Source organism: Oncorhynchus tshawytscha, linkage group LG08 (assembly GCF_018296145.1).
Source record: "Oncorhynchus tshawytscha isolate Ot180627B linkage group LG08, Otsh_v2.0, whole genome shotgun sequence".
In the NCBI taxonomy this organism is placed as follows: domain Eukaryota; kingdom Metazoa; phylum Chordata; class Actinopteri; order Salmoniformes; family Salmonidae; genus Oncorhynchus; species Oncorhynchus tshawytscha.
In genome coordinates, this window is record NC_056436.1 from 79496851 (window position 1) to 79524621 (window position 27771).

Genomic DNA, 27771 nt, shown 5'->3' on the forward strand with positions numbered 1-27771 from the left:
GAGAGAGAGAGAGGAAGGAGAGACAGGGAGAAAATACCAGAGAGAGAGAGAGAGAGAGGAAGGAGAGACAGGGAGAAAATACCAGAGAGAGAGAGGAAGGAGAGACAGGGAGAAAATACCAGAGAGAGAGAGAGAGAGGAAGGAGAGACAGGAGAAAATACCAGAGAGAGAGAGGAAGGAGAGCGAGAGAGAGAGAGAGAGAGAGAGAGAGAGAGAGAGAGAGAGAGAGAGAAAAAAATACCAGAGAGAGACAGGGAGAAAATACCAGAGAGAGAGGAAGGAGAGACAGGGAGAAAATACCAGGGAGAAAATGAGAGAGAGAGAGAGAGAGAGAGAGAGAGAGAGAGAGAGAGAGAGAGAGAGAGAGAGAGAGAGAGAGAGAAAAAAAATACCAGAGAGAGAGAAAGAATGAGAGCGAGACCAAAGAGAGAGATAGATAATGGTTAACTGCAGTTTGACTAGAAGGGGAGGAGAGATCGGTAAGGTAACACTACAGAAGTGTCAGACCACACCTGTCTTAGCCAGTAAAGCAACCAGAGAAACATAATCCCTACCATTCATCTACCTATCCTCTGGAAGGGGGAACGACTGGCAGAAGGAGACACACATAGCTTACTACAGATGAGAAGTGACTAAAGTAATGTTAAATAGACTTGGAGGAGAACGTAGAGTGTGTTTCTTAGAAATCTGAACGGTTAGCTGGTTGACTATTGGCAGACGGAGACACACTCTTTCCAGAGAAACATACAGCCTAGCATCAGAGTTGAGGAGGAACAAGTTAGAGACTTGGAACCCACTGGGCTCACACTGGTTGAATCAACATTGTTTCCACGTCATTTCAATGAAATTACATTGAACCAACGTGGAATAGACGTTGAATTGACGGCTGTGCCCAGTGTGGCTATTGGAAGCCATTCTCTAGAAGTGGGTGTTCTGACGATATTACTGTCTCTTCTTCATCACAGAGACCCAGAGCCTTCAATGGACCGGTGAGTGTCACATCTTACACAGCAACATGTTAATATCTCTTCATGTCACGAGTTACTAAGGTGGGTGGAATCAGGCGTAGAGAGCAGGTTTCAATTATTAGACAGTTTATTCTCCGGCGCACAAAACAACGGTCAACCCAACACACAGGGTGAATAATCCAAAGCAGGACCAGAATAGTCTGGAGAATAAAACTCATGAACACCACCAAATAACAGGAATACAAAAACAATCCCGCACAAAACAAGGGCGGGACAACCTACTAAATATAAGGAGGATAATTAAACTAAAATACACACAGGTGGAACTAATAAGACAAAACCAACAGACAAACGAAAAAGGGATCGGTAGTGGCTAGTAGGACGGTGGCGACAACCGCAGAGCACCGCCCGAACAGGCAGGGAAGCCAACTTCGGCGGAAGTCGTGACACTTCATGTTTCCTCATGTCTGTCATAGCATTCCTTTCCATTGTCTGCTGTAATCTCAAATCTTTACAACACGCTCTTTGTTGCTGTGCTTAAGGAAGGGACAAGTGGAACAGGAATCCAATGAATGTTATAGTTGGAGATACCTAAACTAGGGCTTCTATGATAGTAAGGAATCTATTGGTAGTAAGATAGGAAACCAAATACATGTGATATTTTGGGACACAAAAGATATATGTAGGAGACACTGTGAGTGAGGGTCATAGCACATCCAGGTAATCCAGGAGACACTGTGAAGGTCATAGCACATACTGGTTATCCAGGAGACACTGTGAAGGTCATAGCACATACAGGTTATCCAGGAGACACTGTGAAGGTCATAGCACATACTGGTTATCCAGGAGACACTGTGAAGGTCATAGCACATACTGGTTATCCAGGAGACACTGTGAAGGTCATAGCACATACAGGTTATCCAGGAGACACTGTGAAGGTCATAGCACATACTGGTTATCCACTAGTCGTACCCTTTCAGTACCTGGGAATGTATAATATAGTAGTGGTGGTAAGAGGGAGACCCAGTAAGAGATTTAGGCCAAAGCAGCTGTATTATCCATCTGTATTGGATCTAAGGTTTCCTCCCTGACTGTTGTGTTGAGCCAGTATAGTCTGTCCATACCCGTATAGTCTGTCCACACCAGTATAGTCTGTCCACACCAGTATAGTCTGTCCATACCCGTATAGTCTGTCCATACCCGTATAGTCTGTCCATACCAGTATAGTCTGTCCACACCAGTATAGTCTGTCCACACCAGTATAGTCTGTCCATACCAGTATAGTCTGTCCATACCAGTATAGTCTGTCCACACCAGTATAGTCTGTCCATACCCATATAGTCTGTCCATACCCGTATAGTCTGTCCACACCAGTATAGTCTGTCCATACCCATATAGTCTGTCCATACCCGTATAGTCTGTCCATACCAGTATAGTCTGTCCATACCAGTATAGTCTCTCCATACCAGTATAGTCTGCCCTCTGTATCAAGCCTCTCTCATACTACTCATAGATATACCAGTATAGTCTGTCCACACCAGTATAGTCTGTCCTCTGTATCAAGCTTCTCTCGTACAACTCATAAACATACCAGTATAGTCTGTCCATACCAGTATAGTCTGTCCTCTGTATCAAGCCTCTCTCATACTACTCATAGACATACCAGTATAGTCTGTCCACACCAGTATAGTCTGTCCATACCAGTATAGTCTGTCCTGTGTTTTTCTGTCCCATTATGTTTCTCTGCTATGTTCTATTCGACCCATAATGACACACTGTCTGACATACAGTATTATTTCCTCTAGTTCTAGCTCCTACTCCAGGACCTTGGACAGTTCTGCCAACCAGAGACCCACGTCACCAGACACAGAGTCCAAGAAGTGAGTGAATCATGAGAAGGATGGGGGTAGAACTTTAGAAGTACAGTGGGTTATACCAGTTACTCTAGTAATGAGGGTTACTATGTGATGGTTATTATCAATGTGATGGTTACTATCAACGTGATGGTTACTATGTGATGGTTATTATCAATGTGATGATTACTATGTGATGGTTATTATCAACGTGATGGTTACGATCAACGTGATGGTTACGATCAACGTGATGGTTACTATCAATGTGATGGTTACTATGTGATGGTTACTATCAACGTGATGGTTACTATGTGATGGTTATTATCAATGTGATGGTTACTATCAATGTGATGGTTATTATCAACGTGATGGTTACTATGTGATGGTTATTATCAACGTGATGGTTACTATGTGATGGTTATTATCAATGTGATGGTTATTATCAACGTGATGGTTACTATCAACGTGATGGTTATTATCAACGTGATGGTTTCTATCAACGTGATGGTTACTATCAATGTGATGGTTATTATCAATGTGATGGTTACTATCAACGTGATGGTTACTATCAACGTGATGGTTACTATGTGATGGTTACTATCAATGTGATGGTTATTATCAATGTGATGGTTACTATCAACGTGATGGTTACTATGTGATGGTTACAATAAGTATAGCTCTCCTCCCCCTCCTCCTTCTCTCTCCTCCCCCTTCTCTTTCCTCCCCCTTCTCTCTCCTCCCCCTTCTCTCTCCTCCTCCCCCTTCTCTCTCCTCCCCCTTCTCTCTCCTCCCTCCTTCTCTCTCCTCCCTCCTTCTCTCTCCCTCCTTCTCTTTCTTCCCCCTTCTCTCTCCTCCCCCTCCTCTCTCCTCCTCCCCCTTCTCTCTCCTCTCCCCTTCTCTCTCCTCTCCCCTTCTCTCTCCTCTCCCCTTCTCTCTCCTCCCTCTTTCTCTCTCCTCCCCCTTCTCTCTCCTCCCCTTCTCTCTCCTCCCCCTTCTCTCTCCTCCCTCCTTCTCTCTCCCCCTTCTCTCTCCTCGCTTCTTCTCCCCCTTCTCTCTCCTCCCTCCTTCTCTCTCTCCTCCCCCTTCTCTCTCCTCCCTCCTTCCTCTCTCTCCTCCCCCCTTCTCTCTCCTCCCTCCTTCTCTCTCTCCTCCCTCCTTCTCTCTCCTCTGTCCTTCTCTCCTCCCTCCTTCTCTCTCTCCTCCCTCCTTCTCTCTCTCCTCCCTCCTTCTCTCTCTCCTCCCTCCTTCTGTCTCTCCTCCCTCCTTCTCTCTCCTCCCTCCTTCTCTCTCCCCCTTCTCTCTCCTCCCTCCTTCTCTCTCTCCTCCCCCCCCTTCTCTCTCCTCCCTCCTTCTCTCTCCTCCCGCCTTCTCTCTCTCCTCCCTCCTTCTCTCTCTCCTCCCTCAGGGGTTTTGTGTACCTGAAGGAGTATGTGAACGCTACAGACCTAACCAAGCACAACACCAGAGACAACGTTCCTGACTATGTAACGTCTAGTTCTACCAGCCATTCCTACAGCAGCCCCTCCTCTTACACCAGGTAGCAATACTTTGACCACACCACACTTTGAAAATAAGTCCTTGGCCCTTGTTGTTCAAATCTGAAGGAACACAGATAGGTGTAATCAACACGACAGAAGGAAGCTACAAGACGAGATGGGTGGAGTGGAGTCATCACCATATTCAAATCAAACTTTATTGCTTACACCTATCCAGTTCCTTCAGATTGGCAAATAAGTGGTATGGACACCAAGGTTATTATAGTAAATCAAAACTGAAACTAAAATAAAACAAAAATTGGAAAAAACGATTTTGTAAACGGAAATAAAAATAAAAACGCAACATTTGAAAAACTGAAACTATTATCTTTGACTGCAAAACAATTCAATAAAAACCATCATAAATTAAGTCAGTTTAAGTTTTTTCCATCTAAATTTTAGCCAATAATATAAAACAGGGCTTTCAAGCTTTTTTTTCCTGATGTGGTTTGAGCTTCTGAATCTGGCAGGTAAATGCTGCCAGTAGATGCCGATGTTTCAAATAGGCCTATCTTGTGCATCACTGTCATTAGTGATCACTAGCTAACAGGGAAGAAATCCAAGGGCGAGCACGGAGCGTAACTGGGCCAAGCTACAACAGCTTGTGAAGTTGCTGGAGCCGAGGGCGAACACAGAGCGTAACTGGGCCAAGCTACAACAGCTTGTGAAGTTGCTGGAACCGTTCTCAATCCACACACGACCAACTTCAAAGTGGCGGCCTGATGTGGTGCCGTGCCGTCTCAACTTTGAGGCACACCTGCAGTCACTACTGTTGCAAGGCAGTTGGCACAGGTCCTCCTGAAGTCACTGCGGGAGCGCTTTGCATGCATACTGAACCCCTGTCCAGCCGGAGGGTCAACCTGGCAGTGTATTAAGTACCTGGTAAAGGCAGCATGTTTACAGAGTCACCTCCCCAGTCCTGACAGGTAAAGGCAGCATGTTTACAGAGTCACCTCCCCAGTCCTGACAGGTAAAGGCAGCATGTTTACAGAGTCACCTCCCCAGTCCTGACAGGTAAAGGCGGCATGTTTACAGAGTCACCTCCCCAGTCCTGACAGGTAAAGGCAGCATGTTTACAGAGTCACCTCCCCAGTCCTGACAGGTAAAGGCAGCATGTTTACAGAGTCACCTCCCCAGTCCTGACAGGTAAAGGCGGCATGTTTACAGAGTCACCTCCCCAGTCCTGACAGGTAAAGGCGGCATGTTTACAGAGTCACCTCCCCAGTCCTGACAGGTAAAGGCAGCATGTTTACAGAGTCACCTCCCCAGTCCTGACAGGTAAAGGCAGCATGTTTACAGAGTCACCTCCCCAGTCCTGACAGGTAAAGGCAGCATGTTTACAGAGTCACCTCCCCAGTCCTGACAGGTAAAGGCAGCATGTTTACAGAGTCACCTCCCCAGTCCTGACAGGTAAAGGCAGCATGTTTACAGAGTCACCTCCCCAGTCCTGACAGGTAAAGGCAGCATGTTTACAGAGTCACCTCCCCAGTCCTGACAGGTAAAGGCAGCATGTTTACAGAGTCACCTCCCCAGTCCTGACAGGTAAAGGCAGCATGTTTACAGAGTCACCTCCCCAGTCCTGACAGGTAAAGGCAGCATGTTTACAGAGTCACCTCCCCAGTCCTGACAGGTAAAGGCAGCATGTTTACAGAGTCACCTCCCCAGTCCTGACAGGTAAAGGCGGCATGTTTACAGAGTCACCTCCCCAGTCCTGACAGGTAAAGGCGGCATGTTTACAGAGTCACCTCCCCAGTCCTGACAGGTAAAGGCAGCATGTTTACAGAGTCACCTCCCCAGTCCTGACAGGTAAAGGCAGCATGTTTACAGAGTCACCTCCCCAGTCCTGACAGGTAAAGGCGGCATGTTTACAGAGTCACCTCCCCAGTCCTGACAGGTAAAGGCGGCATGTTTACAGAGTCACCTCCCCAGTCCTGACAGGTAAAGGCAGCATGTTTACAGAGTCACCTCCCCAGTCCTGACAGGTAAAGGCAGCATGTTTACAGAGTCACCTCCCCAGTCCTGACAGGTAAAGGCAGCATGTTTACAGAGTCACCTCCCCAGTCCTGACAGGTAAAGGCAGCATGTTTACAGAGTCACCTCCCCAGTCCTGACAGGTAAAGGCAGCATGTTTACAGAGTCACCTCCCCAGTCCTGACAGGTAAAGGCAGCATGTTTACAGAGTCACCTCCCCAGTCCTGACAGGTAAAGGACAGATGTTTATCCAACACTGGATCTGGTTTCTGCCCCTGTATCCCAAGAGTTATAAACCACAAAATCTTGTTTGTTTGAAGAGAAAAACACACACTGACAGGCAGACAGGCAGACAGACGGGCGGGCAGGCAGACAGACGGACGGGAGGGCGGGCGGACGGACGGACGGGAGGGCGGGCAGGCAGGCAGACGGACGGACGGACGGACGGACAGGCTGTGAACTGATAGATTTGTGAAGAATGTTTTTGGTGCTATTGTTTCAGCTGTTTCTATTAAAACCTTTTGAAGGGGTTAGTCAGTGATGAAGTCATGCCACCTGCCTGCCTGCCTGTTTAATGAAGTCATGGCACCTGCCTGCCTGCCTGCCTGTTTAATGAAGTCATGCCACCTGCCTGCCTGCCTGTTTAATGAAGTCATGCCACCTGCCTGCCTGCCTGCCTGTTTAATGAAGTCATGCCACCTGCCTGCCTGCCTGCCTGTTTAATGAAGTCATGCCACCTGCCTGCCTGCCTGCCTGTTTAATGAAGTCATGCCACCTGCCTGCCTGCCTGCCTGTTTAATGAAGTCATGCCACCTGCCTGCCTGCCTGCCTGTTTAATGAAGTCATGCCACCTGCCTGCCTGCCTGTTTAATGAAGTCATGCCACCTGCCTGCCTGCCTGCCTGTTTAATGAAGTCATGCCACCTGCCTGCCTGTTTAATGAAGTCATGCCACCTGCCTGCCTGCCTGTTTAATGAAGTCATGCCACCTGCCTGCCTGCCTGTTTAATGAAGTCATGCCACCTGCCTGCCTGCCTGTTTAATGAAGTCATGTAATATTAGTTTTTTCCTCTCCTGTCAGATAAAGGTGAAGGTACATGATTCTTCTTACATCTGCTACTAAAGTTAAAAAGCTTTGGATTGGTGTAAACATGGGCAAGACAGTTTCTTTCCACCATATTTCTTGCACCAGTCTTGCCACTTACCCTTTAAATGCAAGTCCCATTAGGATTGATTTATAATTGAAATCTAACCAAACCTATGTCCAGGCCATGGACTTGCATGTAATCTAGTGGCCAAAAGCCTGTATTAACATGGGCAGCACCATTGAGAACTTTCACCTTTTTGATTTAGTCAACTGAGCGGGACTTCCAACTTATTTGACTGATCTCTCCTGGCATGACCTGATGACCTGGTTGGCATGACCTGATGACCCGGTTGGCATGACCTGATGACCCGGTTGGCATGACCTGATGACCCAGTTGGCATGACCTGATGACCCAGTTGGCATGACCTGATGACCCAGTTGGCATGACCTGATGACCCAGTTGGCATGACCTGATGACCCGGTTGGCATGACCTGATGACCCGGTTGGCATGACCTGATGACCCGGTTGGCATGACCTGATGACCCGGTTGGCATGACCTGATGACCCGGTTGGCATGACCTGATGACCCGGTTGGCATGACCTGATGACCCGGTTGGCATGACCTGATAACCCGGTTGGCATGACCTGATGACCCGGTTGGAGTCGCGACAGCCGGGTCATCAGGAGGGATCAGCCAATGAATTTTCCTGGTGTAGAAGAACATGGATTATTTCAAGATGGAGATGCCCTCAGACATCATCATGACACAGATGTTATGTCTGTCTATGGACCTGGTCCATCCCCTTATCATCACCATCATGACACAGATGTTATGACTGTCTATGGTCCTGGTCCATCCCCTTATCATCACCATCATGACACAGATGTTATGTCTGTCTATGGTCCTGGTCCATCCCCTTATCATCACCATCATGACACAGATGTTATGTCTGTCTATGGTCCTGGTCCATCCCCTTATCATCACCATCATGACACAGATCCAGATGTTATGTATATCCACGTCTATGGTCCTGGTCCATCCCCTTGTCATCACCATCATGACACAGATCCAGATGTTATGTATATCCACGTCTATGGTCCTGGTCCATCCCCTTATCATCACCATCATGACACAGATCCAGATGTTATGTATATCCACGTCTATGGTCCTGGTCCATCCCCTTATCATCACCATCATGACACAGATGTTATGTCTGTCTATGGTCCTGGTCCATCCCCTTATCATCACCATCATGACACAGATCCAGATGTTATGTATATCCACGTCTATGGTCCTGGTCCATCCCCTTATGTATTACTGCCCCCCAAAGTGGTAAGAAGTGACACCGCCCCCCATAAAAAAACTATAGACCTACAACATATAAATGGCTCTTAGCCTCCCACCCATTGGCTACTTTCTAAAACTGAAACTAAGTTTACGAAAATAAATAAAAACTAACTGAAACTAAACTTCAAATAAAACTCTAAAAAGGAATAGACATAATAACTAATATTAAATAACAAAGCTATAATAACCTTGATGGATACAGATACCATTTTGTCTTTCCTTGGCTGGAAACGTATGTAAAGGCTTTGATCGAATAGAGCTGTGTCCCATTCTGAACACGTCTCTCCCCCTCTACAAGGACTACCACGACGTCTGCCTGTACGTACTGTGGAGAGCAGGTGGGCAACGATGCCAAGATCACCATCGAGCACCTCAACATCTCCTGCCACCCAGCCTGCTTCAAGGTAACGACACCTGGTTATAATCATGTTATAGGTTATACACGTTGACCCTGTATCAGCTGTAAAGGTTGCGGTAGTTGTAAAAAGGGTTGTTTCAGTGGTATTAGCAGCTGTGTTGCTAGCAGGTAGCATCATCGCAGACTAGAATATAGTCTTGGCTGTGCTACATTAACAATATGCTATGTTGTCGTTGCAGTGTGGTGTTTGCAGTAAGCCAATGGGAGACTTTCTGTACAACATGTTCCTGCACAAAGGGATAGTCCACTGTGAGAGCTGCTACTCCAACGTCTTGTAGATTGCTTCTTCCCCTCGTCTCTTTTCCTTCATGGCCACAGAGGTGACAAGACTGGATGGCTGATATAACTGCTCGCTCCTATCAAGACCTGTCGTCTGCTAACAGACAGGGAACACCGCACCTTTAATTTGACAGGAATTTCTATGTGTTACATTTTGTTTTCAGACCTTTGTTTGGGTCCTACTGAATTGAATGAGGTTAACACTGAAATACTATGGGAGTTATTCTATGGTTTAGGGTTGGTAAAGATAATAATATTACTGATATAGTTTAATCTTCTGTCCGTTTCAATGTCCACTTTTTTTTGTTGCCTTTTTCTCCTTAAAGGCCCAGTGCAGTCAAAAACATGATTTCCTGTGTTTTATATTTCCACACTATGAGGTTGGAAAAATAATATGAAATGATGATGATTCCCTTTTAGTGTAAGAGCTGTTTGAAAAGACCACCTGAAATTTCAGCCTGTTCTGGTGGGATGGAGTTTAGGACTGTCTGGTGACATCAACAGGCAGTATACGTTAATAGACCAATAACAAATAGAGTTTCAAACCTCTCTGCGAATAACAGCTAGTTTTCATGGGAGATATCCCTCCCATTAGGCTCGTCCAGTTAGGACTCAGACCACTCCCAGACAGTCCGAGCTAAATTCTTGCTTGAGAAATTGCTCTTTGCTAAGAAGCAATTTTTATTTTATTTTAGACCATCTTAATTGAAAACAATCACAGTAAGATACTTAATAGTTACCCAGAAATGATTTGATATCAAGATAAAAATGGCTGCATTGTGCCTTTAATGTTGTAACTTGGTGAATGTATTGTGAAATATGAAGATACTGTATGTAAAAGCCTCTAAATATTATAACGTAATGACAAGATTTAACTGGGAACTGGATATGTGGATTGGCAGTTGGGTACAATTTTCTACTTTCAGTCTTGACTATGCAAAGAAAATAACTACAGATTTTCGATCAAATTTTTATTTTTTAAATTGTTTTTGACGCTTTGACTCAGAAAAACAATAAAATTGATTTATATAAACATGATAAATATAGAGTATAAAAAAATGTTGTACATTATTGAGTGTTGAAAAGACAAGTATTGGCAAAACAAAACATTACTGCAACTTGGACACACATTAGGCCCTTTTGTGCCACAGATGAGGCTACCAGGCACCTCAAGTGGACAACATTAAAAAGCAGTACTGTATATATATATTTTTGTACATCTTCTCTATCCTTTAGTCTACACTACCGATAGTTCAGTAGCAGTTCATTGGTTCTTATCGCTGGTCCACTTTGGCCACGCCCCACTGGTTAAGGGGTGCAAGTCTCTAGACAAATAGATGGCTTTCTTTCCTTGTCCTCTTTCTGTCCAAAAAAACACTGGCAATAAGGAACTTTCTCAGTTACCTCTGGCTCTCCTACTGTGTAGGGTTCGACTAGTTATGCCTGTCCTCTGGCCCTCCTCATAGCCAACTCCTGGATGTGATGCCAGAGCAGTGCAGGGTCTGACTCGTTATGTCTGATGAGAGACTCCAATCCTTCAGCCTGATCTAAGCTCTGCCAGTAGTCCTGCGGCCACATCTGAACCCAGCTGAAAAAAACACACACAAATAAATAAGGCTAATAAGCACAGCAGTTTATTTGAAGGAGAAAAAAAAACACTTGTGTGGATTTTAAGACATGTTAAGACACTCAATGGAGGAATATCTCTCAATGTAAACAGTACACTGTCATAATGTACTATAAGGTTAAAGCCTTTATTTCTGAGACTGGTGGTGTCTACCTGTCATTGATGTGTAGATCCTGACGGTCGCCGAACCCCGGGCTGGGTAGAGGACATCCCATATGAGAATTATTGGCCATCTTAGGCTGGGGGGGCGGGCTCTTGTCTGGGGCTTTCCTATAGGCCCGTTCAGCTGCCAGTCTGGTATTCTCCTGGTCACAGACATAGCACTCAAAGCCGTTGAGGTAATTGGGTTTGCTCATGTCGTTCACGCCCCACTCCCTGGTCTCCAGTGCCTCCATCAGGCCAACGTTGGTAACATGGCTCGGGTTCTTAAACTGTAAATACTTAGCGTACTCTTCATCGTTCTCATCCAACGCCTTGAGGAACTTGGCTAGGTCCTGAGGTGATGGGAAGTCATCAATAAGGATGACAGAGAGGTCGTTGGGCATCCAGTCAGCTACTGATGAGGAGCCGCGGTAGACTGGTACACAGCCCTGGTGGAGAGGGCGCCATAGCTTCTCTGTCATGTAGTCCTGGAGGAAATCAAATGAAATCCAACTTTATTTAAAGTGCATTTGAAATCACAACATGCTTTACAGTTAAAACAATGAAATGACAAGAGACAAAAATAAATAAAAAGGCAATACGCTATGAAAGTAACCAGGAAGTGACTACGTCTTATAGTTTGAACATAAAAAATAAAATAATTCATGGATCTTCAATGGGCAAAATTGTAGTGCAATAGTCTTTCATGCAGTAGAAGTAAATCCATCCACAAACAAACAATTTTTTATATCCTGAACAAAAAAAATAATTTCAAAATGTACTTTATTACAGTTCATATAAGGAAATCAGTTAATTGAAATAAATAAGAGGCCCTAATCTATGGATTTCACATGACTGGGCAGGGGCGCAGCCTAGGAGGGCTGCCCACCCACTGGGGAGCCAGGCCAAGCCAATCAGAAAACGTTTTTACCCACAAAAGTGCTTTATTACAGACAGAAATACTCCTCAGCTCCCCCCCTGATGATCCCGCAGGTGAAGAAGCCGGATGTGGAGGTCCTGGGCTGTTGTGGTTTCATGTGGTCTGCGATTGTGAGGCCGGTTGGACATACTGCCAAATTCTCTAAAGCGACGTTGGAGGCGGCTCATGGTAGAGAAATGAACATTCAATTCTCTGGCACCAGCTCTGGTGGACATTCCGGCAGTCAGCATGCCAATTGCGCGCCCCCTCAAAACTTGAGACATCCATCTGTGGCATTGTGTTGTGTGACAAAGCTGCACATTTTACAAGGTGCACCTGTTTAATGATCATGCTGTTTAATCAGCTTCTTGATATGCCACATCTGTCAGGTAGAATCTGTCAGGTCTTGTCAAAAGAGAAATGCTCCCTAACAGGGATGTAAAACAAATTTCTGCACACAATTTGAGAGAAACACTCAAACTTTTTGTGCTTGTGAAGCATTTCTGGGATCTTTTATTTCAGCTAACGAAACATGGGACCAACACTTTACATGGTGAGTTTATATTTTTGTTCAGTGTACATTTTCAATTAGTTTAATATGAGGCGACTTTACTGAATGTCACCTTTTGACATAATGATTAGGGGGAGAAAGTTACAGAGGAACAAAGATCACCCCCCCCCAAAAAAAAGGCTAACCTCTCACCTTTATCAATAATACGGGAGGTTAGCATTTTTTCTTCTTCCTCAAACTTTGATTAATTCATGATTTTCCATAATTATAGTAGTATCCACATTCACGTAGAAGTGTTCGGAAACATCTTCAAAATGACAATACATTATTCCCCATTCAGTTCATATTGTATAAGAGATATTGATTAAAAAAATTAAAACACAAAGGATGTCTAAAACAAAATCATTAATTGAAGGACAAGCTAAAAAAGCAAGTTTCAAAATGCCTAAAAACCTAAATTGTCTCTCTATCACTTCATTGCTCCTCTCTCTTTCTCTCCCAATCTCACTCCCTCCTCTCTCTCTTACCTGACACAGGCCATTCTCCAGGGCCAGGTGGAACTTGTAGCGGGCCGTGAAGCTCATGAAGCCGGCGTCCTCCCCTGTGGCCGTGCTGGTGTCCTCCAGGTACTGAGGGAGGGGCTTACTGTTCAGACATTTCCCATACGAGTCCACCTGGAGGGAGGGGGGCAAGAGAGAGAAATAAATAAAGAGAGTGAGAGTGAAAGAGAAATAAATATCAAGAGAGTGAGAGTGAAAGAGAGAGAGAGAAATAAATCTCAGAGAGAGAGAGAAATAAATATCAAGAGAGAAATAAATATCAAGAGAGAGAGAGAAATAAATATCAAGAGAGAGAAATAAATATCAAGAGAGAGAGCAAGACTAAAGGACTCAATTCATACAAATGGTTGCCAGTCTGCCAAATCATTAGATAATAAAAACCAGCCAACATTCCTTCATATCAAAACATCTAGTCTAGGAGGGAACACATTCCATATCACTGTACCTCCATGTACTTCATGAGTTTCTGTACATATCTGTCCCTGTCAGAGGGGACGTCACAGTGTGACTGCATGTACATGATGGGGGCCAGACCCTTTCTCCTCCAGTGGTTCTTCTGCTCCAGAGACACGGCTACAGGCTGGAGCAGGTATCCCAGGGAGGGCAGCCACTGCAGGGTCAGAGGGTAGTCTGAGCCTCTCCTGAACGTGGCTGTGGAGTTGAACATCCACAAGGAACGAAGGGAAATGTATGGTTTATTAACACATGTTGCTTTCAGGAAAATACAATTCAAAACAAAGCTTTGATTGCAAATTATATTCAAGTGAGTGCTGTCCTTTGAGACGGCATCCCAAATAACACGCTATTCCCTACATAGAGCCCTATGGGCCCTGGACAAATGTAGTGCACTATATAGGGAATAGGGTGCTATTTGGGACACAGCCTTCATTTTTTTATGTGAGCGACTGTTGGCTCTGAGTACCCTTTAATTACACAAGATAAGAGTTGACACGCTGTCGTCCTGTACCTGTGTAGTTAAACAGCCTGATGCCTGGGCTGTGGGACAGGACGTAGTTGTTCATGGGGGACTCCTCGTGGAATAAGGCCCAGGTCTGGTGAGAGGGTCTGGGAAGAGGAGCCTCATAGGCCCTGAAGTCTGTCCCATAGAAGATGATAGAGGAGGTACGTCTGTACAGTTGAACCTGTAGAGATTTAGGATGGTGCTAGTTTATACATATCCACATTGTAGTCAATACAAACTGAAATCCATGGTCATGAAAAAGACACGGGGCTATTATTAATAACATATTATAAACGACATGTATTAACAGATCACAAAGAAAACACTAGCCTGGTCCCAGATCTGTTTGGTGTGACAATGGCCATAGCCATAGGAATTGGCAAAACAGCACAAACAGATCTGGGAACAGGCTAGGACAACACACAACAGTATAAACCATTGGAAGACCTAGCTATAATACTAGAACCACAGACCTTCCTATTGCGTGTGACCAGACAGGAGGAGGTGTGACAGTCGATACGTTCTGTGTCTCCGGGGAAATGAGGGAAGAGTCCTGCACTCCACCACAACAGGATGGGCAGGTCCTTGTTGCCACGTGAGTCATTGTTGCCGGGGCCGCGGTAGGAGGCAATGGAAGAGAACTCCATGTCAGACAGCGCACTCTGCGGTTGGAAGGCACCCTGATCTGTATCCACGGAGTCTCCAAAATCCACGGGGCCCCCAATGTTAAGGGGGTCCTGGGACCAGGAACAGGGCAGGGTGGACAGGAGACACAGCAGCCCCAGACACAGCCACACACAGCAGGGCACCAGCCTGGGCACCAGCCTGGCCCCCAGCCTCCCCTCCACAGACATCTGAGAACCATTATATAGATCTGACATCGTGTTTTTATTTTGATTCTGTCTGCTTGTACACTGCACACCAGTCAAGTATAGAGCCATAGTCTATGGATGTTATTGGCCAATATATATGCTTCATGCAATAGATGGCTCTGGTCTGTCCATACCGGGTTCACTTACATGATAGCTACACAGTGATATTTCACTATATACAGCCACTGAATATACTGATCTGCTGTAGCTAGCTAGCCAGCCAGCTACGTCAAAGTACGGATCAAAGCCATCTCTCTGGCTGAAACAAACACTTTGTGGGACACAATCAGACATACTACAAGGGTCATAATAAACCGCACGTATTCTTACCGTTATCATTACAATAAACACATGAGTGTAGACGCGTTCTTCTCTCTTTTTCTCTCTCTCTCTGAACTCAGGAATTTCTTCTGGAAATGTGTACTTGGGTGGAGAAAACAAAGGGGGAAGCAGCGAATAAAGGGAAATAATCTGGGATCTTCCTCTAGTATGCGTCTCCACGCCAAATCAACTTTTAACGCCTTACTACCATCTACAGTTCTGGAGTGGAATCACACATTCACTGTGCACTTTCACGTTATTTTCTTCAGCGATAAAACATTTAAAGAACACATAAAATAGAGAATATATACAGTCAAATCAGGGACATTTGAACATGTTGAGGTATCCAGACTCACAGAGGATGGATCAAATTTGACAGCAAAATAAATAAATGGACCAGGGATGGGTGGGTAGATACGGGCTTTAGGACCAGGCGTCGCGACTGATCTTTAGGGCGTATTCATTACGCATATTATGTTGCAAAACGGTTCTTAAACAGAAGCAAACTGAATTAAACGGGGCCAAACAACCTGCATTTGTCCAATAGCAACTATTGTTTTCGTTGCAAAACGCACCTGTTTTGACTGACGATTACCCTGGACTGTAAAAGACTGGGGACGCACTGCAACTCCAACAAGCGAGTTCAAAGCACATCAAATTTCAGATGCAAAACTGGGCAAGCCACGACTCATATCATGGTATAGAATGAGGTAACGAAAACGATTTTACTCCTTAAATTAATGCAGTCACATGTAGTAATATTGATTATGTTGCACGTTTGATCAAATCAGTCTGTTTATTCGTAGTTTAGTTGAATAATTCAGAACAATTGATGTCAACATCACAACCCATCCACTAAACATAGCTTGCTAAATGGTAACAGTGTCTTTTTTTTAGTTAAATCCCCATCATCATCATCATCATATAGTCGCCATTTCATTTGCTAGCTATTCATCCCTATATCTAGCTATATGTCCCGTGTAATACATTTACGAAATGGGAACACGCAGATGTGATTCTCTACAATAAAATGGCATCAGTACAACTATAGCAGGTAGTTGAGGTTAGCTGCTACGTTAATTGGTTGATTCTCATGAAACCAGTTGTATCCATGGCGCTAGCAAATTGAGTTAGAAAACCATGCTGTGTCTGCAAGAATAAAATATAAATCTAACGATTAAGATGCCAAGTTTATGGCACAGTGTCTATGTTTATATACATTATTATTATGGTTATTTAAAAAATAAAACTTTACTTTAGAAAAACCTAGCTAATTTATAAATTACAACATATTTTGCTGTAGTTTGTCCATAAATCATAAAATTGTATACGTTAATAGAAGTTTACATTAATCTAATATTTGTTTATTTAAAAACAGTGTATTCGCACATGTTTCTCATTACAATAACACTTTTTCAAGTTGCTGTAAAAACTTTTTTTAAAGTGAAGTTGTATTCCCCATGATGCATCAGAAGGAGCAGTCCTTAGATGAGCGCAAGTTAATTTAATTTATTCACATTTTTTAAATAAAAAATCAAATGTAACATTTTTATATGCCTTCAGAATCTTATTCTCAAACACCGTCTTTATGACACTTAACCTTCTCATTACCCTAATGACTAAAAAAACTTAAAGACCCTTAAAGACCTTACCAACATGGAGGCATGAATGGGCTTTACTGATGTGGTCAATTGTTTTGAGTCATAATGGCTGTCTCCTATCACTGGTAGATTGAGCTAAGGGCCTGTCATTACAAAACACACTTCTCATTCCTGCCCCATTTTTAGGGTCAGTTTTGGTAATGATAATAAGCTAATTCTAATGTATAGTCAATGGGTGTGTTATGCTGGTAACGTTAATTATTTACTAGGACCACTGCTTACACTCATTGTATAGATTTGTTTTTGTAAAACAGTAATTTGATTAAGTAGGGGCGTAGTCAAGAAATCTGGGTTTATAAACCCCATTTTAATTGACGTAAAGCCACAATCTGGAGTTTGTTTTTCAGCAAAGAGCAACCACCACTTAGAGGATATCCCCCAATTTTACATGTACCTGTTTAAGCGCTGTTGTTAGATATTCCAAGACAGTTGCTTGTCCATATCACACATATTTAGATATTATATAGGCATATCGTGTTATGCCATTTGCTCGCAGGATCCCATTCAATTTAGAAATGCATCTAAAATACCTTAGAACCAAACACATCCATGTCCTAATATTCCAATATTACCCATAAAGACCTTTTGGTTTATTTAAGTCACTTTTTTTTGTCAGGGGTGTTTTAGTCAATTGCATTAAAATCTGTGATTTTAGTTTTATGCAAGTCATTTGGGATTAACACATTTTTTATCTTTACTTAACTAGGCAAGTCAGTTAAGAACAAATTCTTATTTTCAATGATGGCCTAGGAACAGCGGGTTAACTGCCTGTTCAGGGGCAGAACAACAGATTTGTACCTTGTCAGCTCGGGGGTTTGAACTTGTAACCTTCAGGTTACTAGTCCAACGCTCTAACCACTAGGCTATCCTGCCGCCCCCCAAATGACAGTTGGATGATGTATTTGGTTACTGAGTCTCTGATAGAGCTCAATACAGTTTTTCAATGGCAAACTATGCAACACTCATTTTCCGAAAAATGCATTTTCATCTCCGAAACCTGCTTATCATTACCGTAATACACCAATTTTTATCGAATGGATACTTTTGCCATTTTGGCTTAATCTTAGTTTGTCTTTTGTTTATCCAATTGTGTACATAAAAATAACATATACATACACAAGTCATTGTGACAATTTGTCAGAAAATATTGTTGCGGTAATGAGTGAAATTGCTAAATAAATGTTTATACAATTTTAAATATTTGATTTCAGTGTCATGTTTTAACTCAGGCCTTTTTATTAGGTGAGGAATGTAAAAACCAAAAATATTATAAATTGAGTTGTTTGACTTTTTTGGACTTCCCAAACTATTGCGATAATGATCATTTTTACATTGGTAATTGTGGTAAAAAATGCTTATATATATATATCTTATCAATAAACATAACAATAATTATGAAATAGATAAATACAGATCCTAATCTTAGTGATCCAAGACGAATTATGATGGAACGTTGTTGTTGTCATGTGTCCCTGAGTCAGTCGAGTGCTCATCTTCCTGGCTCATCTTTGTTGTTTGTTGTAGTTTCTGGTAGTGGAGGACACCTTCTGAGTTGTTGTGGGTTAGCGAACTATCTAACTATCTATCATGTGGCATAATAAGAAGCAGTTTACTAAAGTTGTATTGTAAATCATGTCAACCATGTGACTTGCAGCATTAATACTTATTTCTCCCCTGTGATTTTCAACCATACTGTACACGGGTTCAGGGTTACTTCCTGTCTCTACATTATCAACAACATGGGGATCGTGATGTACAGCAGGGGAACTTTAGCTCATCAGTAGTACATTTTACGACTTGCCAATCTCCAGCTCGACCAATCCCTTGGTTTGTGAGAGGGGGAGTTTCTTCTTAGAGTCATTCACCCCTATCAGGTGTCCCAGAGGACAACCACCCTGGTGACCTTACACATATCTCTTCACCTAGTACATTTCAGACAGGAGGGACATCACTTCCAAATAGTTGTTCTGTTGTTAGTCTAGGTTTCCAGATTTATGGCGCTCCATATACAAAGAGTTTTGGAAGAAAGATTGTTGTTGTATCAGTATGTTTGTTACATAAAAAAAAAAATCTGCTATTTGAGTTTGTCAGTTTTAGTAACCATTCTCTTTTGTTTTGTCTCTAGCTAGTCTCTCTCTCCACTTCTCCTCCCGGTGAAAGACAGCTACTTGATGTTGTTTTGTCTAGGCCTAAGTTGTTGTGTTCATTGTCAGTATCTTCCAGCATGTATCTCTCAGGTTGCTGTTAGGTCTTTGGCCTCTCATGAACACAAAGCCAATTTTATACAGACTTGGTCTCCCTATTCCTACCTTGTAGCCAACTTTGCAGTATTTCGTTTTTGTTGTGTGTTATATTACTTGTTCAGAACATTTCTTTCATTATTACCTACAGCTGAAAATAACTTTTGGATATTAGATAGGTGGTCCCTCACCAGCATTTCGACCAGAAATTAGGCTTTACTGAATTGGATCTCTTGTTCGTACCCCCAGAGGCATTTCCACTGCTCCAAGATGCCGCGGACGAGAAGAGGAATACGGAGTGGGTTTTTAGTCCGACTCAGAATGCATGTATATCATCCACCTGTTTTGAGTATATTACTCTTAAATGTTCAGTCCCTGGAAAATAAAGTAGATGCGCTCAGGGCGAGGATCTCCTTCAAGAGAGACATCAGGGACTGTAACATGCTCTGTTTCATGGAATCATGGCTCTCTCCAGGTATATCGTCCCTGTCCATACAGCCAGCGGCGTTCTCCGTACATCTCAAGTCCTTTAGTTCTCCCGATATGGAATACCTCACTATCAAATGCCGACCGCATTACCTCCCCGAGATCATTTTCTTTGGCTTTCGTCACGGCCGTTTATATTCCCCCTCAAGCCGACACATGACGGCTCTCGAGGAACTACGCTGGACTTGGTACAAACTGGAAACCGCATATAATGAGGCCACATTTATTTTGGCTGGGGACTTTAATAAAGCAAATCTGAGGAAAAGTTTTACAAACACATTGCCTGCGCTACTCGCTCATCAATAATTATTGACCATTGCTACTCCCCTTTCCAGGAAGGCTACAAGGCCCTCCCCCGCACTCCCTTCGGCAAATCAGATCACACCTACATTCTGCTTCTCCCTTCCTATAGGCAAAAACTGATACAGGAAATACCCGTGGTAAGGACTGTTCAACATTGGTCTGACCAATCGGAATCTATGCTTCAAGATTGTTTTGATAACGCAGACTGGGAAATGTTCTGGGTTGTCTAAAAAACAAACATTGATGTATACGCTGACTCAGTTACTGAATTGATCAGGAAGTGCATAGAGGGTGTTGTTCCCACTGTGACGAGTAGAACTTATCCAAGCCAAAAGGCAGCATTCACGCAAATTTGAAAGCACGAACCACTGCATTTAACCACAGCAAGATGACTGGGAACATGGCTGAGTAAAACAGTCCAGCTATGCCCTTTGTAAGGCAATCAAACAGACAAATCTTCAGTACAGAGACAGTGGAGTTGCAATTCAACGGCTCAGACATGAGACGTATGTGGCAGGGACCTTAGACAATCACGGATTATAAAGTGGAAACCAGCTACGTTGCGTACACCGACGCTCTCGGACAAGCTAAACACCTTTGTCCACTACGGGGAAAACGTAGGGCCTCCACCGCGTGGCCGACGTGAGTAAGACATTTAAGTGTGTTACCCCTCGCAAGGCTGCCGGCCCAGACGGTATCCCTGTCTGCTTCCTCAGAGCATGTTTAGACCAGCTGGCTGGAGTTTTTACGGACGTATTCAATCTCTCCCTATCCCAGTTTGCTGTCCGCACTTGCTTCAAGATGTCCACCATTGTTCCTGTACCCAAGAAAGTGAAGGTAACTGAACTAAATGACTATCGCCCCCTAGCACTCACTTCTGTGCTGAGAAGCTAGTTAAGGATCATATCACCTCCGCCTTACCCGACCCACTTCAATTTGCATACTGCCCCAACAGATCCACGGATGACACAATCGCCATCGCACTGCACACTACCCTATCCCATCTGGACAAGAGGAATACCTATGTAAGAGAGCAGTAGTCGATGAACAGCATTATCTTCAACACCATAGTGCCTTCCAAGCTCATCACTTTGGAGCCCTGGGTCTGAACACTGCCCTATTCAACTGGGTCCTGGACTTCATAATGGGCCCCCAGGTGGTGAAGGTAGGAAACAACACCTCCACTATGCTGATCCTCAACACAGGGGCACCACCAGGCTGCATGCTCAGCCCCCTCCTATACTCTCTGTTCACCCATGACTGCGTGGCCACACGTCTCCAGCTCAATCAAGTTTGCAGACGACACAACAGTAGTAGACCTAATTACTAACAATGACGAGACCTCCTCCCTGTAGGCTATGAGAGCCCTGGTGGAGTGGTGCCAGGAAAATGACCTCTCCCTCAACGTCAACAAAATGAAGGAGCTGATCGTGGACTTCAGGAAACAGCAGAAGGAGCATGCCCCCATCCAAATCGACGAGCCCCAGTGGAGAGGGTGAAAAGCTTAAAGGTCCTCGGGGTGCACATCACTGACCACCTGAAATGGTCTATCCACACAGACAGTTTGGTGAAGAAGGCGCAACACCACCTCTTCAACGTCTAGGAAGCTGAAGAAATTTGTCTTGGACTCTAACAACCTCAAACTTCTACAGATGCACCATTGACAGCATCCTGTCAGACTGTATCACCACCTGGAATGGCAACTTGCACCGTCTGCAATTGCAGGGCTCTCCAGAGGGTGGTGCTTTCAGCCTAAACATCACCGGGGGAACACTGCCTGCCCTCCAGGACATTCACAGCACCCGGTGTCACAGGAAGGCCAAGAAGATTATCAAGGACCTCAGCCACCCGAGTCACGACCTATTCACCCTTCATCTAGAAGGCGGAGACAGTACAGGTGCATCAAAGCTGGAAAACCATTTTCTATCAGCAGGCCATCAGACTGTTAAATAATCACCACTAGCTGACCTCCGCCCAGTACCCTGCCCTGAACTTAGTCACTGTAACTAGCCGGCTACCTCCCGGTACTCAACCCTGCACCTTAAAGACTGCTGTACTATGTACATAGTCATTAAACACTGGTCACTTTAATAATGCTTACATACTGTTTTACTCACTTCATATGTATATACTGAATTCTAGTCAAGGCTCATTCTATATAACTACTGCTGTACACACCTTTTCTATTCATATACTGTCTATACATACCATCATAAACATATTTATTTTCCGGACTCTGACGTTGCTCATTCTAATATTTCTTAATTACCTTTACATTTCAGGGATGTGTGTATTGTTGGGCATTAATGTGCTGTTGAGGCATAAGCATTTCGCTACACCTGTAACATCTTACAAATACCAATAACATTTGATAGTTAAAAAAAAATCTCTCTGCTCATCCTTCAGGTTGCATTGACCCTGCTAGTACTAGCCCAGTAGCCTAACATCGAGGTGGAGGCTGGGTCACAGTGATCAGTAACCCGGCTAGGAGGCTCGACTCCAGGCTAGGAGTCAGTAACCCGGCTAGGAGGCTCGACGCCAGCCTGCCAGCGGAGGGAGGGGGCCTGGTCCTGGAATGGCCTGGTGAGCTGCACCGCCTAGCAGCAGAGGAAGGTTTGTGATGAGCGGGAAGAGCCTGCTGTTAAAGGTGATCCTGCTGGGGGACGGCGGCGTGGGAAAGTCTTCCTTAATGAACCGCTACGTCACAGACCGCTTCGACTCCCAGTCCTTCCACACCATCGGGGTCGAGTTCCTCAACAGAGACCTGGAGGTCAGATTTAGAGCAGTTTCTGAATTAGTATTTTTTTGATTCTTCACATTATCTCCTTGCCACCTTCTCAAACTGCAAAATAAGGGGAGGGACCTTGGACCTTCTCCTCCAATGAGATTGAGAAGGAGGTGAGGAGATAGAGCCAAGCTCTGTCTGAAATTGAATAATAATAATTTATTGTGTCCCTTTCTGGAAATGTATTACATCAACTAACCACAGCACCGCGTCACCACATAAGTGCATAAATACCTTTAGTTCATCTAGAAAATATTCAGACCACTTGACCTTTTCCACCATTTTGTTACGTTACAGCCTTATTCTAAAATGGATTAAACAAAAATGTCCTCATCAATCTACACACAATACCCCATAATGAGAGAACAGGTTTTTAGGTTTTATAAACTTATTTACATAAGTATTCAGACCCCTTGATATGAGACTCGAAATTGAGATCAGGTGCATCCTGTTTCCATTGATCACCCTTGATGTTGCTAAAACTTGGAGTCCACCTGTGGTTAATTCAATTGAATGCACATGATTTGGAATGCATGTCAGAGCAAAAACCAAGCCATGAGGTCGAAGGAATTGTCCGTAGAGCGCCGAGACAGGATTGTGTCGAGGCACAGATCTGGGGAAGGGTAGCAAAAAATGTCTGTAGCATTGAAGGTCCCCGAGAACACAGTGGCAGAAGTTTGGAACCACCAATACTCCTTCTAGAGCTGGCCGCCCAGCCAAACTGAGCAATCGGGGGAGAAGGGCCTTGGTCAGGGAGGTGACCAAGAACCCGATGGTCACTCTGACAGAGCTCCAGAGTTCCTCTGGTGGAGATGGGAGAACCTTCCAGAAGGACAACCATCTCTGCAGCACTCCACCAATCATGTCTTTTATGGTAGAGTGGCCTGATGGAAGCCACTTCTCAGTAAAAGGCACATGAAAGCCCACTTGGAGTTTGCCAAATGGCACCTAATGACTCTTAGACCATGATAAACAAGATTCTCTGGTCTGTTGAAACCAAGATTGAACTCTTTGGCCTGAATGCCAAGCGTCACATCTGGAGGATGGCACCATTCCTACGGTGAAGCATGGTGGTGGTAGCATCGAGGGAAAGATTGAATGGCGCAAAGTACAGAGAGATCCTTGATGACAACCTGCTCCAGAGCGCTTAGGACCTCAAGACTGGGGCGAAGGTTCACCTTCCAACAGGACAACGACCCTAAGTATACAACCAAGACAACGCAGGAGCAGCTTTGGGAAAAGTATCTGAATGTCCTTGAGTGGCCCAGACTTGAACATCTCTGGAAACACCTGAAAATAGCTGCGCTGCGACGCTCCCCACCATCCCGACAGGGCTTGAGAGGATCTGCAGAGAAGAATGGGAGAAACTCCCCAAATACAGGTGTGCCAAGCGTGTAGCGTCGTACCCAAGAAGACTTGAGGCTGTAATCACTGCATAATGTGCTCCAACAAAGTACTGAGTACTCAGCTTTTTGTTTTTAATACATTTGCAAAAATGTCTAAACCTGTTTTTGATTTGTCATTATTGTGTCTAGATTGAGGGGGGGAGGAAACAATAATCTATTTTAGAATAAGGCTATAACCAAATGTGGAAAAAGTCAAGGGGTCTGAACTTTCTGAATGCACTGTATGTACATATATTAATCAGCAAGAACTACAGCAGACAACGTGGGTACAGTTTCTAATTCAGTTTGTGAATTTCTATTCCCGGAGAGGGGGGGTTGAGCAGTCATTTGTTCAATTGATGTATAGTCTTATTGCACCCTATTCTCTATACAGGCTAGTGCAGTGGACTACTTTTTGACCCCACAGAATGTGTTTTTATAAATATATTATATGCTGTGTTACTGTCATTTATTCCTCCTCCCATGTCTAATGTTTTAGCTTTATGATTGCTGTGCATATTATGTACAAATCTAATCCTTTTTGGGAGCAATAAAGGTTTCTCTTTGGGACAATTCATGTTTTCATTCACTTTCTCTCTCCAGGTGGACGGGCGCCTGGTGACCCTTCAGATCTGGGACACGGCAGGTCAGGAGCGCTTCAAGTCCCTGAGGACGCCGTTCTACCGTGGCGCCGACTGCTGCCTCCTCACCTTCGCTGTAGACGACCAGCACAGCTTCCAGAACCTGGCCAGCTGGAAGAAAGAGTTCATGTGTTACTCTGACGTACGAGACCCAGAGAGGTTCCCCTTCGTTGTCCTGGGCAACAAGGTGGACAAAGAGGGGAGGGAGGTGGGGGAGGACGAAGCTCAGGCCTGGTGCGAGGAGAACGGCTGTTGTCCATACATCGAGACCAGTGCAAAGGACGATACGAACGTGGGAGTGGCGTTTGAGGCAGCGGTACTGGAGGTTCTGGCAGCGGAGGATCAGATCGACCACACATTGTTGAGTAGCACTATCGATCTCCACGGCAACCGTAAAGTACCGCGCTCTTCTTGCTGCTGATTGGTTGAAAGGATTGGTCGGAGCTAGCCCCTCCCTGAGTTCTCTCTGTCTAGCCTATAGCACTCTGGGAGCTCTCCACTGATGATGATGCAGGTACAAGCTACTGAGACAACTTGATTATCAACACCGCTGATTTTAAATAGTGTTGTGTTGTCGGTACAGACTGATTTGGAAGAGTATTGGATAATCAATACATCTGATTTTAAATAGTGTTGTGTTGTCGGCACAGACTGATTTGGAAGAGTATTGGATAATCAATACATCTGATTTTGAAAGGTTATCAATGAGGTACAATGTAACAGGTACACCATGTTGTTCAACTCTGTCTGCATTCTGCAGTATATCACAACACTGCTGTCTACATCCAGCCAGCTTCATGTACCTGCCCTGTTCTACATCCAGCTTCAGCTTCATGTACCTGCCCTGTTCTACATCCAGCTTCAGCTTCATGTACCTGCCCTGTTCTACATCCAGCTTCAGCTTCATGTACCTGCCCTGTTCTACATCCAGCTTCAGCTTCATGTACCTGCCCTGTTCTACATCCAGCCAGCTTCATGTACCTGCCCTGTTCTACATCCAGCCAGCTTCATGTACCTGCCCTGTTCTACATCCAGCCAGCTTCATGTACCTGCCCTGTGAAGTGTTTTCACCATTTACGATTATCCCTCCTACATAAGTCATTTTAATCTGATAATATTCATGTGTCCTTTCTGTACTCCTCTCCAAGAGCACAGGCTGCTTGTGGCACAGCAACATGCTCATTCATTAATCTCTTTAAGTCTTCTAAGGTCTCAGAGGTACTCTGACCAGAACATGACATTCACCCTGTCAGATCTCACAGATACTCTGACCAGAACATGATTCGGACATAGACCTGGTCTGTTGACTGACTGATGGAATATAATATAATATAATGACATAGACCTCCAAGTGAAGCTGGCCTTTTTTCCAGTTCAGTTTAAGAGCTGACAACATTGATTACACACATTACTGTACCTTGGAAAAATGTTTACTACACAAAGGAATTACATTTTCTTTGATTTTCTCCCAAAGGGAAAGATGTTTCTGTTCTGTCAACACTGGGTACATATGAGGTACTTTGTATCTACGGTCGTGGCCAAAAGTTTTGAGAATGACAAAAATATTCATTTTCACAAAGTCTGCTGCCTCAGTTTGTATGATGGCAATTTGCATATACTCCAGAATTTTATGAAGAGTGATTAGATGAATTGCAATTAATTGCAAAGTCCCTCTTTGCCATGCAAATGAACTGAATCCCCAAAAAACATTTCCACTGCATTTTAGCCCTGCCACAAAAGGACCAGCTGACATCATGTCAGTGATTCTCTCGTTAACACAGGTGTGAGTGTTGACGAGGACAAGGCTGGAGATCACCCTGTCATGCTGATTGAGTTCGAATAACAGACTGGAAGCTTCAAAAGGAGGGTGGTGCTTAGAATCATTGTTCTTCCTCTGTCAACTATGGTTACCTGCAAGGAAATACATGCTGTCATCATTGCTTTGCACAAAAAGGGCTTCACAGGCAAGGATATTGCTGCCAGTAAGATTGCACCTAAATAAACAATTTATCGGATAATCAAGAACTTCAAGGAGAGTGGTTCAATTGTTGTGAAGAAGGCTTCAGGGCGCCCAAGAAAGTCCAGCAAGTGTCAGGACCATCTCCTAAAGTTGATTCAGCTGCGGGATTGGGGCACCACCCGTACAGAGCTTGCTCAGGAATGGCAGCAGGCAGGTGTGAGTGCATCTGCACGCACAGTGAGGCAAAGACTTTTGGAGGATGGCCTGGTGTCAAGAAAGTCAGCAAAGAAGCCACTTCTCTCCAGGAAAAACATCAGGGACAGACATATTCTGCAAAAGGTACAAGGATTGGACAGCTGAGGTAAAGTCAATTTCTCTGATGAATCCCCTTTCCGATTGTTTGGGGCATCCGGAAAAAAGCTTGTCCGGAGAAGACAAGGTGAGCTCTATCATCAGTCCTGTGTCATGCCAACAGTAAAGCATCCTGAGACCATTCATGTGTGGGGTTGCTTGCTAAGGGAGTGGGCTCACTTACAATTTTACCTAAGAACACAGCCATGAATAAAGAATGGTACCAACATATCCTCTGAGAGCAACTTCTCCCAACCATCCAGGAACAGTTTGGTGACGAACAATGCCTTTTCCAGCATGATGGAGCACCTTGCCATAAGGCAAAAGTGATAACTAAGTGGCTCGGGGAACAAAACATCGATATTTGGTCTGGACACTCCCCAGACCTTAATCCCATTGAGAATTTGTGGTCAATCCTGAAGAGGTGGGTGGACAAACAAAAACCCACAAATTCTGACAAACTCCAAGCATTGATTATGCAAGAATGGGCTGCCATCAGTCAGGATGTGGCCCAGAAGTTAATTGACAGCATGCCGGGGTGGATGGCAGAGGTCTTGATAAAGAAGGGTCAACACTGCAAATATTGACT

General features: G+C 44.3%; 3 protein-coding genes across 6 annotated transcripts in view; 2 read left to right on the plus strand and 1 right to left on the minus strand.

The window, feature by feature from the left end:
- Positions 1–10500, plus strand: part of LOC112255893 (zinc finger protein 185) — a 45196-nt gene extending 34696 nt beyond the window's left edge. For all 4 annotated transcript variants that reach the window (XM_042326031.1, XM_042326033.1, XM_042326030.1 and 1 more), the window contains 5 exons: positions 966–989; positions 2774–2848; positions 4227–4358; positions 9060–9165; positions 9359–10500. In XM_042326031.1, the coding sequence (XP_042181965.1) occupies positions 966–989; positions 2774–2848; positions 4227–4358; positions 9060–9165; positions 9359–9457 (436 nt within the window). In that variant the 3' untranslated portion in view covers positions 9458–10500. The remainder of the gene's footprint in view (positions 1–965; positions 990–2773; positions 2849–4226; positions 4359–9059; positions 9166–9358) is intronic.
- fut11 (fucosyltransferase 11 (alpha (1,3) fucosyltransferase)) lies at positions 10415–15539 on the minus strand. Its single transcript, XM_024428729.2, has 7 exons — positions 15380–15539; positions 14651–15031; positions 14184–14358; positions 13662–13867; positions 13184–13330; positions 11239–11714; positions 10415–11046 (listed from the first exon to the last, which is right to left on the minus strand). The coding sequence occupies exons 1-7, from the start codon at positions 15386–15388 to the stop codon at positions 10896–10898; spliced, it is 1545 nt and encodes a 514-aa protein (XP_024284497.1). The 5' UTR covers positions 15389–15539; the 3' UTR covers positions 10415–10895.
- Positions 15540–15797: 258 nt separating this feature from the next.
- Positions 15798–26473, plus strand: LOC112255894 (ras-related protein Rab-9B-like). The gene is made up of 3 exons (XM_024428731.2): positions 15798–16080; positions 22467–22830; positions 24834–26473. The coding sequence occupies exons 2-3, from the start codon at positions 22681–22683 to the stop codon at positions 25290–25292; spliced, it is 609 nt and encodes a 202-aa protein (XP_024284499.1). The 5' UTR covers positions 15798–16080; positions 22467–22680; the 3' UTR covers positions 25293–26473.
- The last annotated feature ends 1298 nt before the right edge of the window (positions 26474–27771 follow it).

Bases quoted from the DNA above. Each gene is read 5' to 3' on its own strand.
- LOC112255894 (XM_024428731.2), top strand. From the start codon at position 22,681: ATGAGCGGGAAGAGCCTGCTGTTAAAGGTGATCCTGCTGGGGGACGGC. The intron at 22,831-24,833 runs GTCAGATTTAGA...TTCTCTCTCCAG, and splicing joins TCCTCAACAGAGACCTGGAG to GTGGACGGGCGCCTGGTGAC.
- fut11 (XM_024428729.2), bottom strand. The intron at 13,331-13,661 runs GTACAGTGATAT...CCCTCCCTCCAG, and splicing joins AACTCATGAAGTACATGGAG to GTGGACTCGTATGGGAAATG. The intron at 11,047-11,238 runs GTAGACACCACC...TGTTTTTTTCAG, and splicing joins GATCTACACATCAATGACAG to CTGGGTTCAGATGTGGCCGC.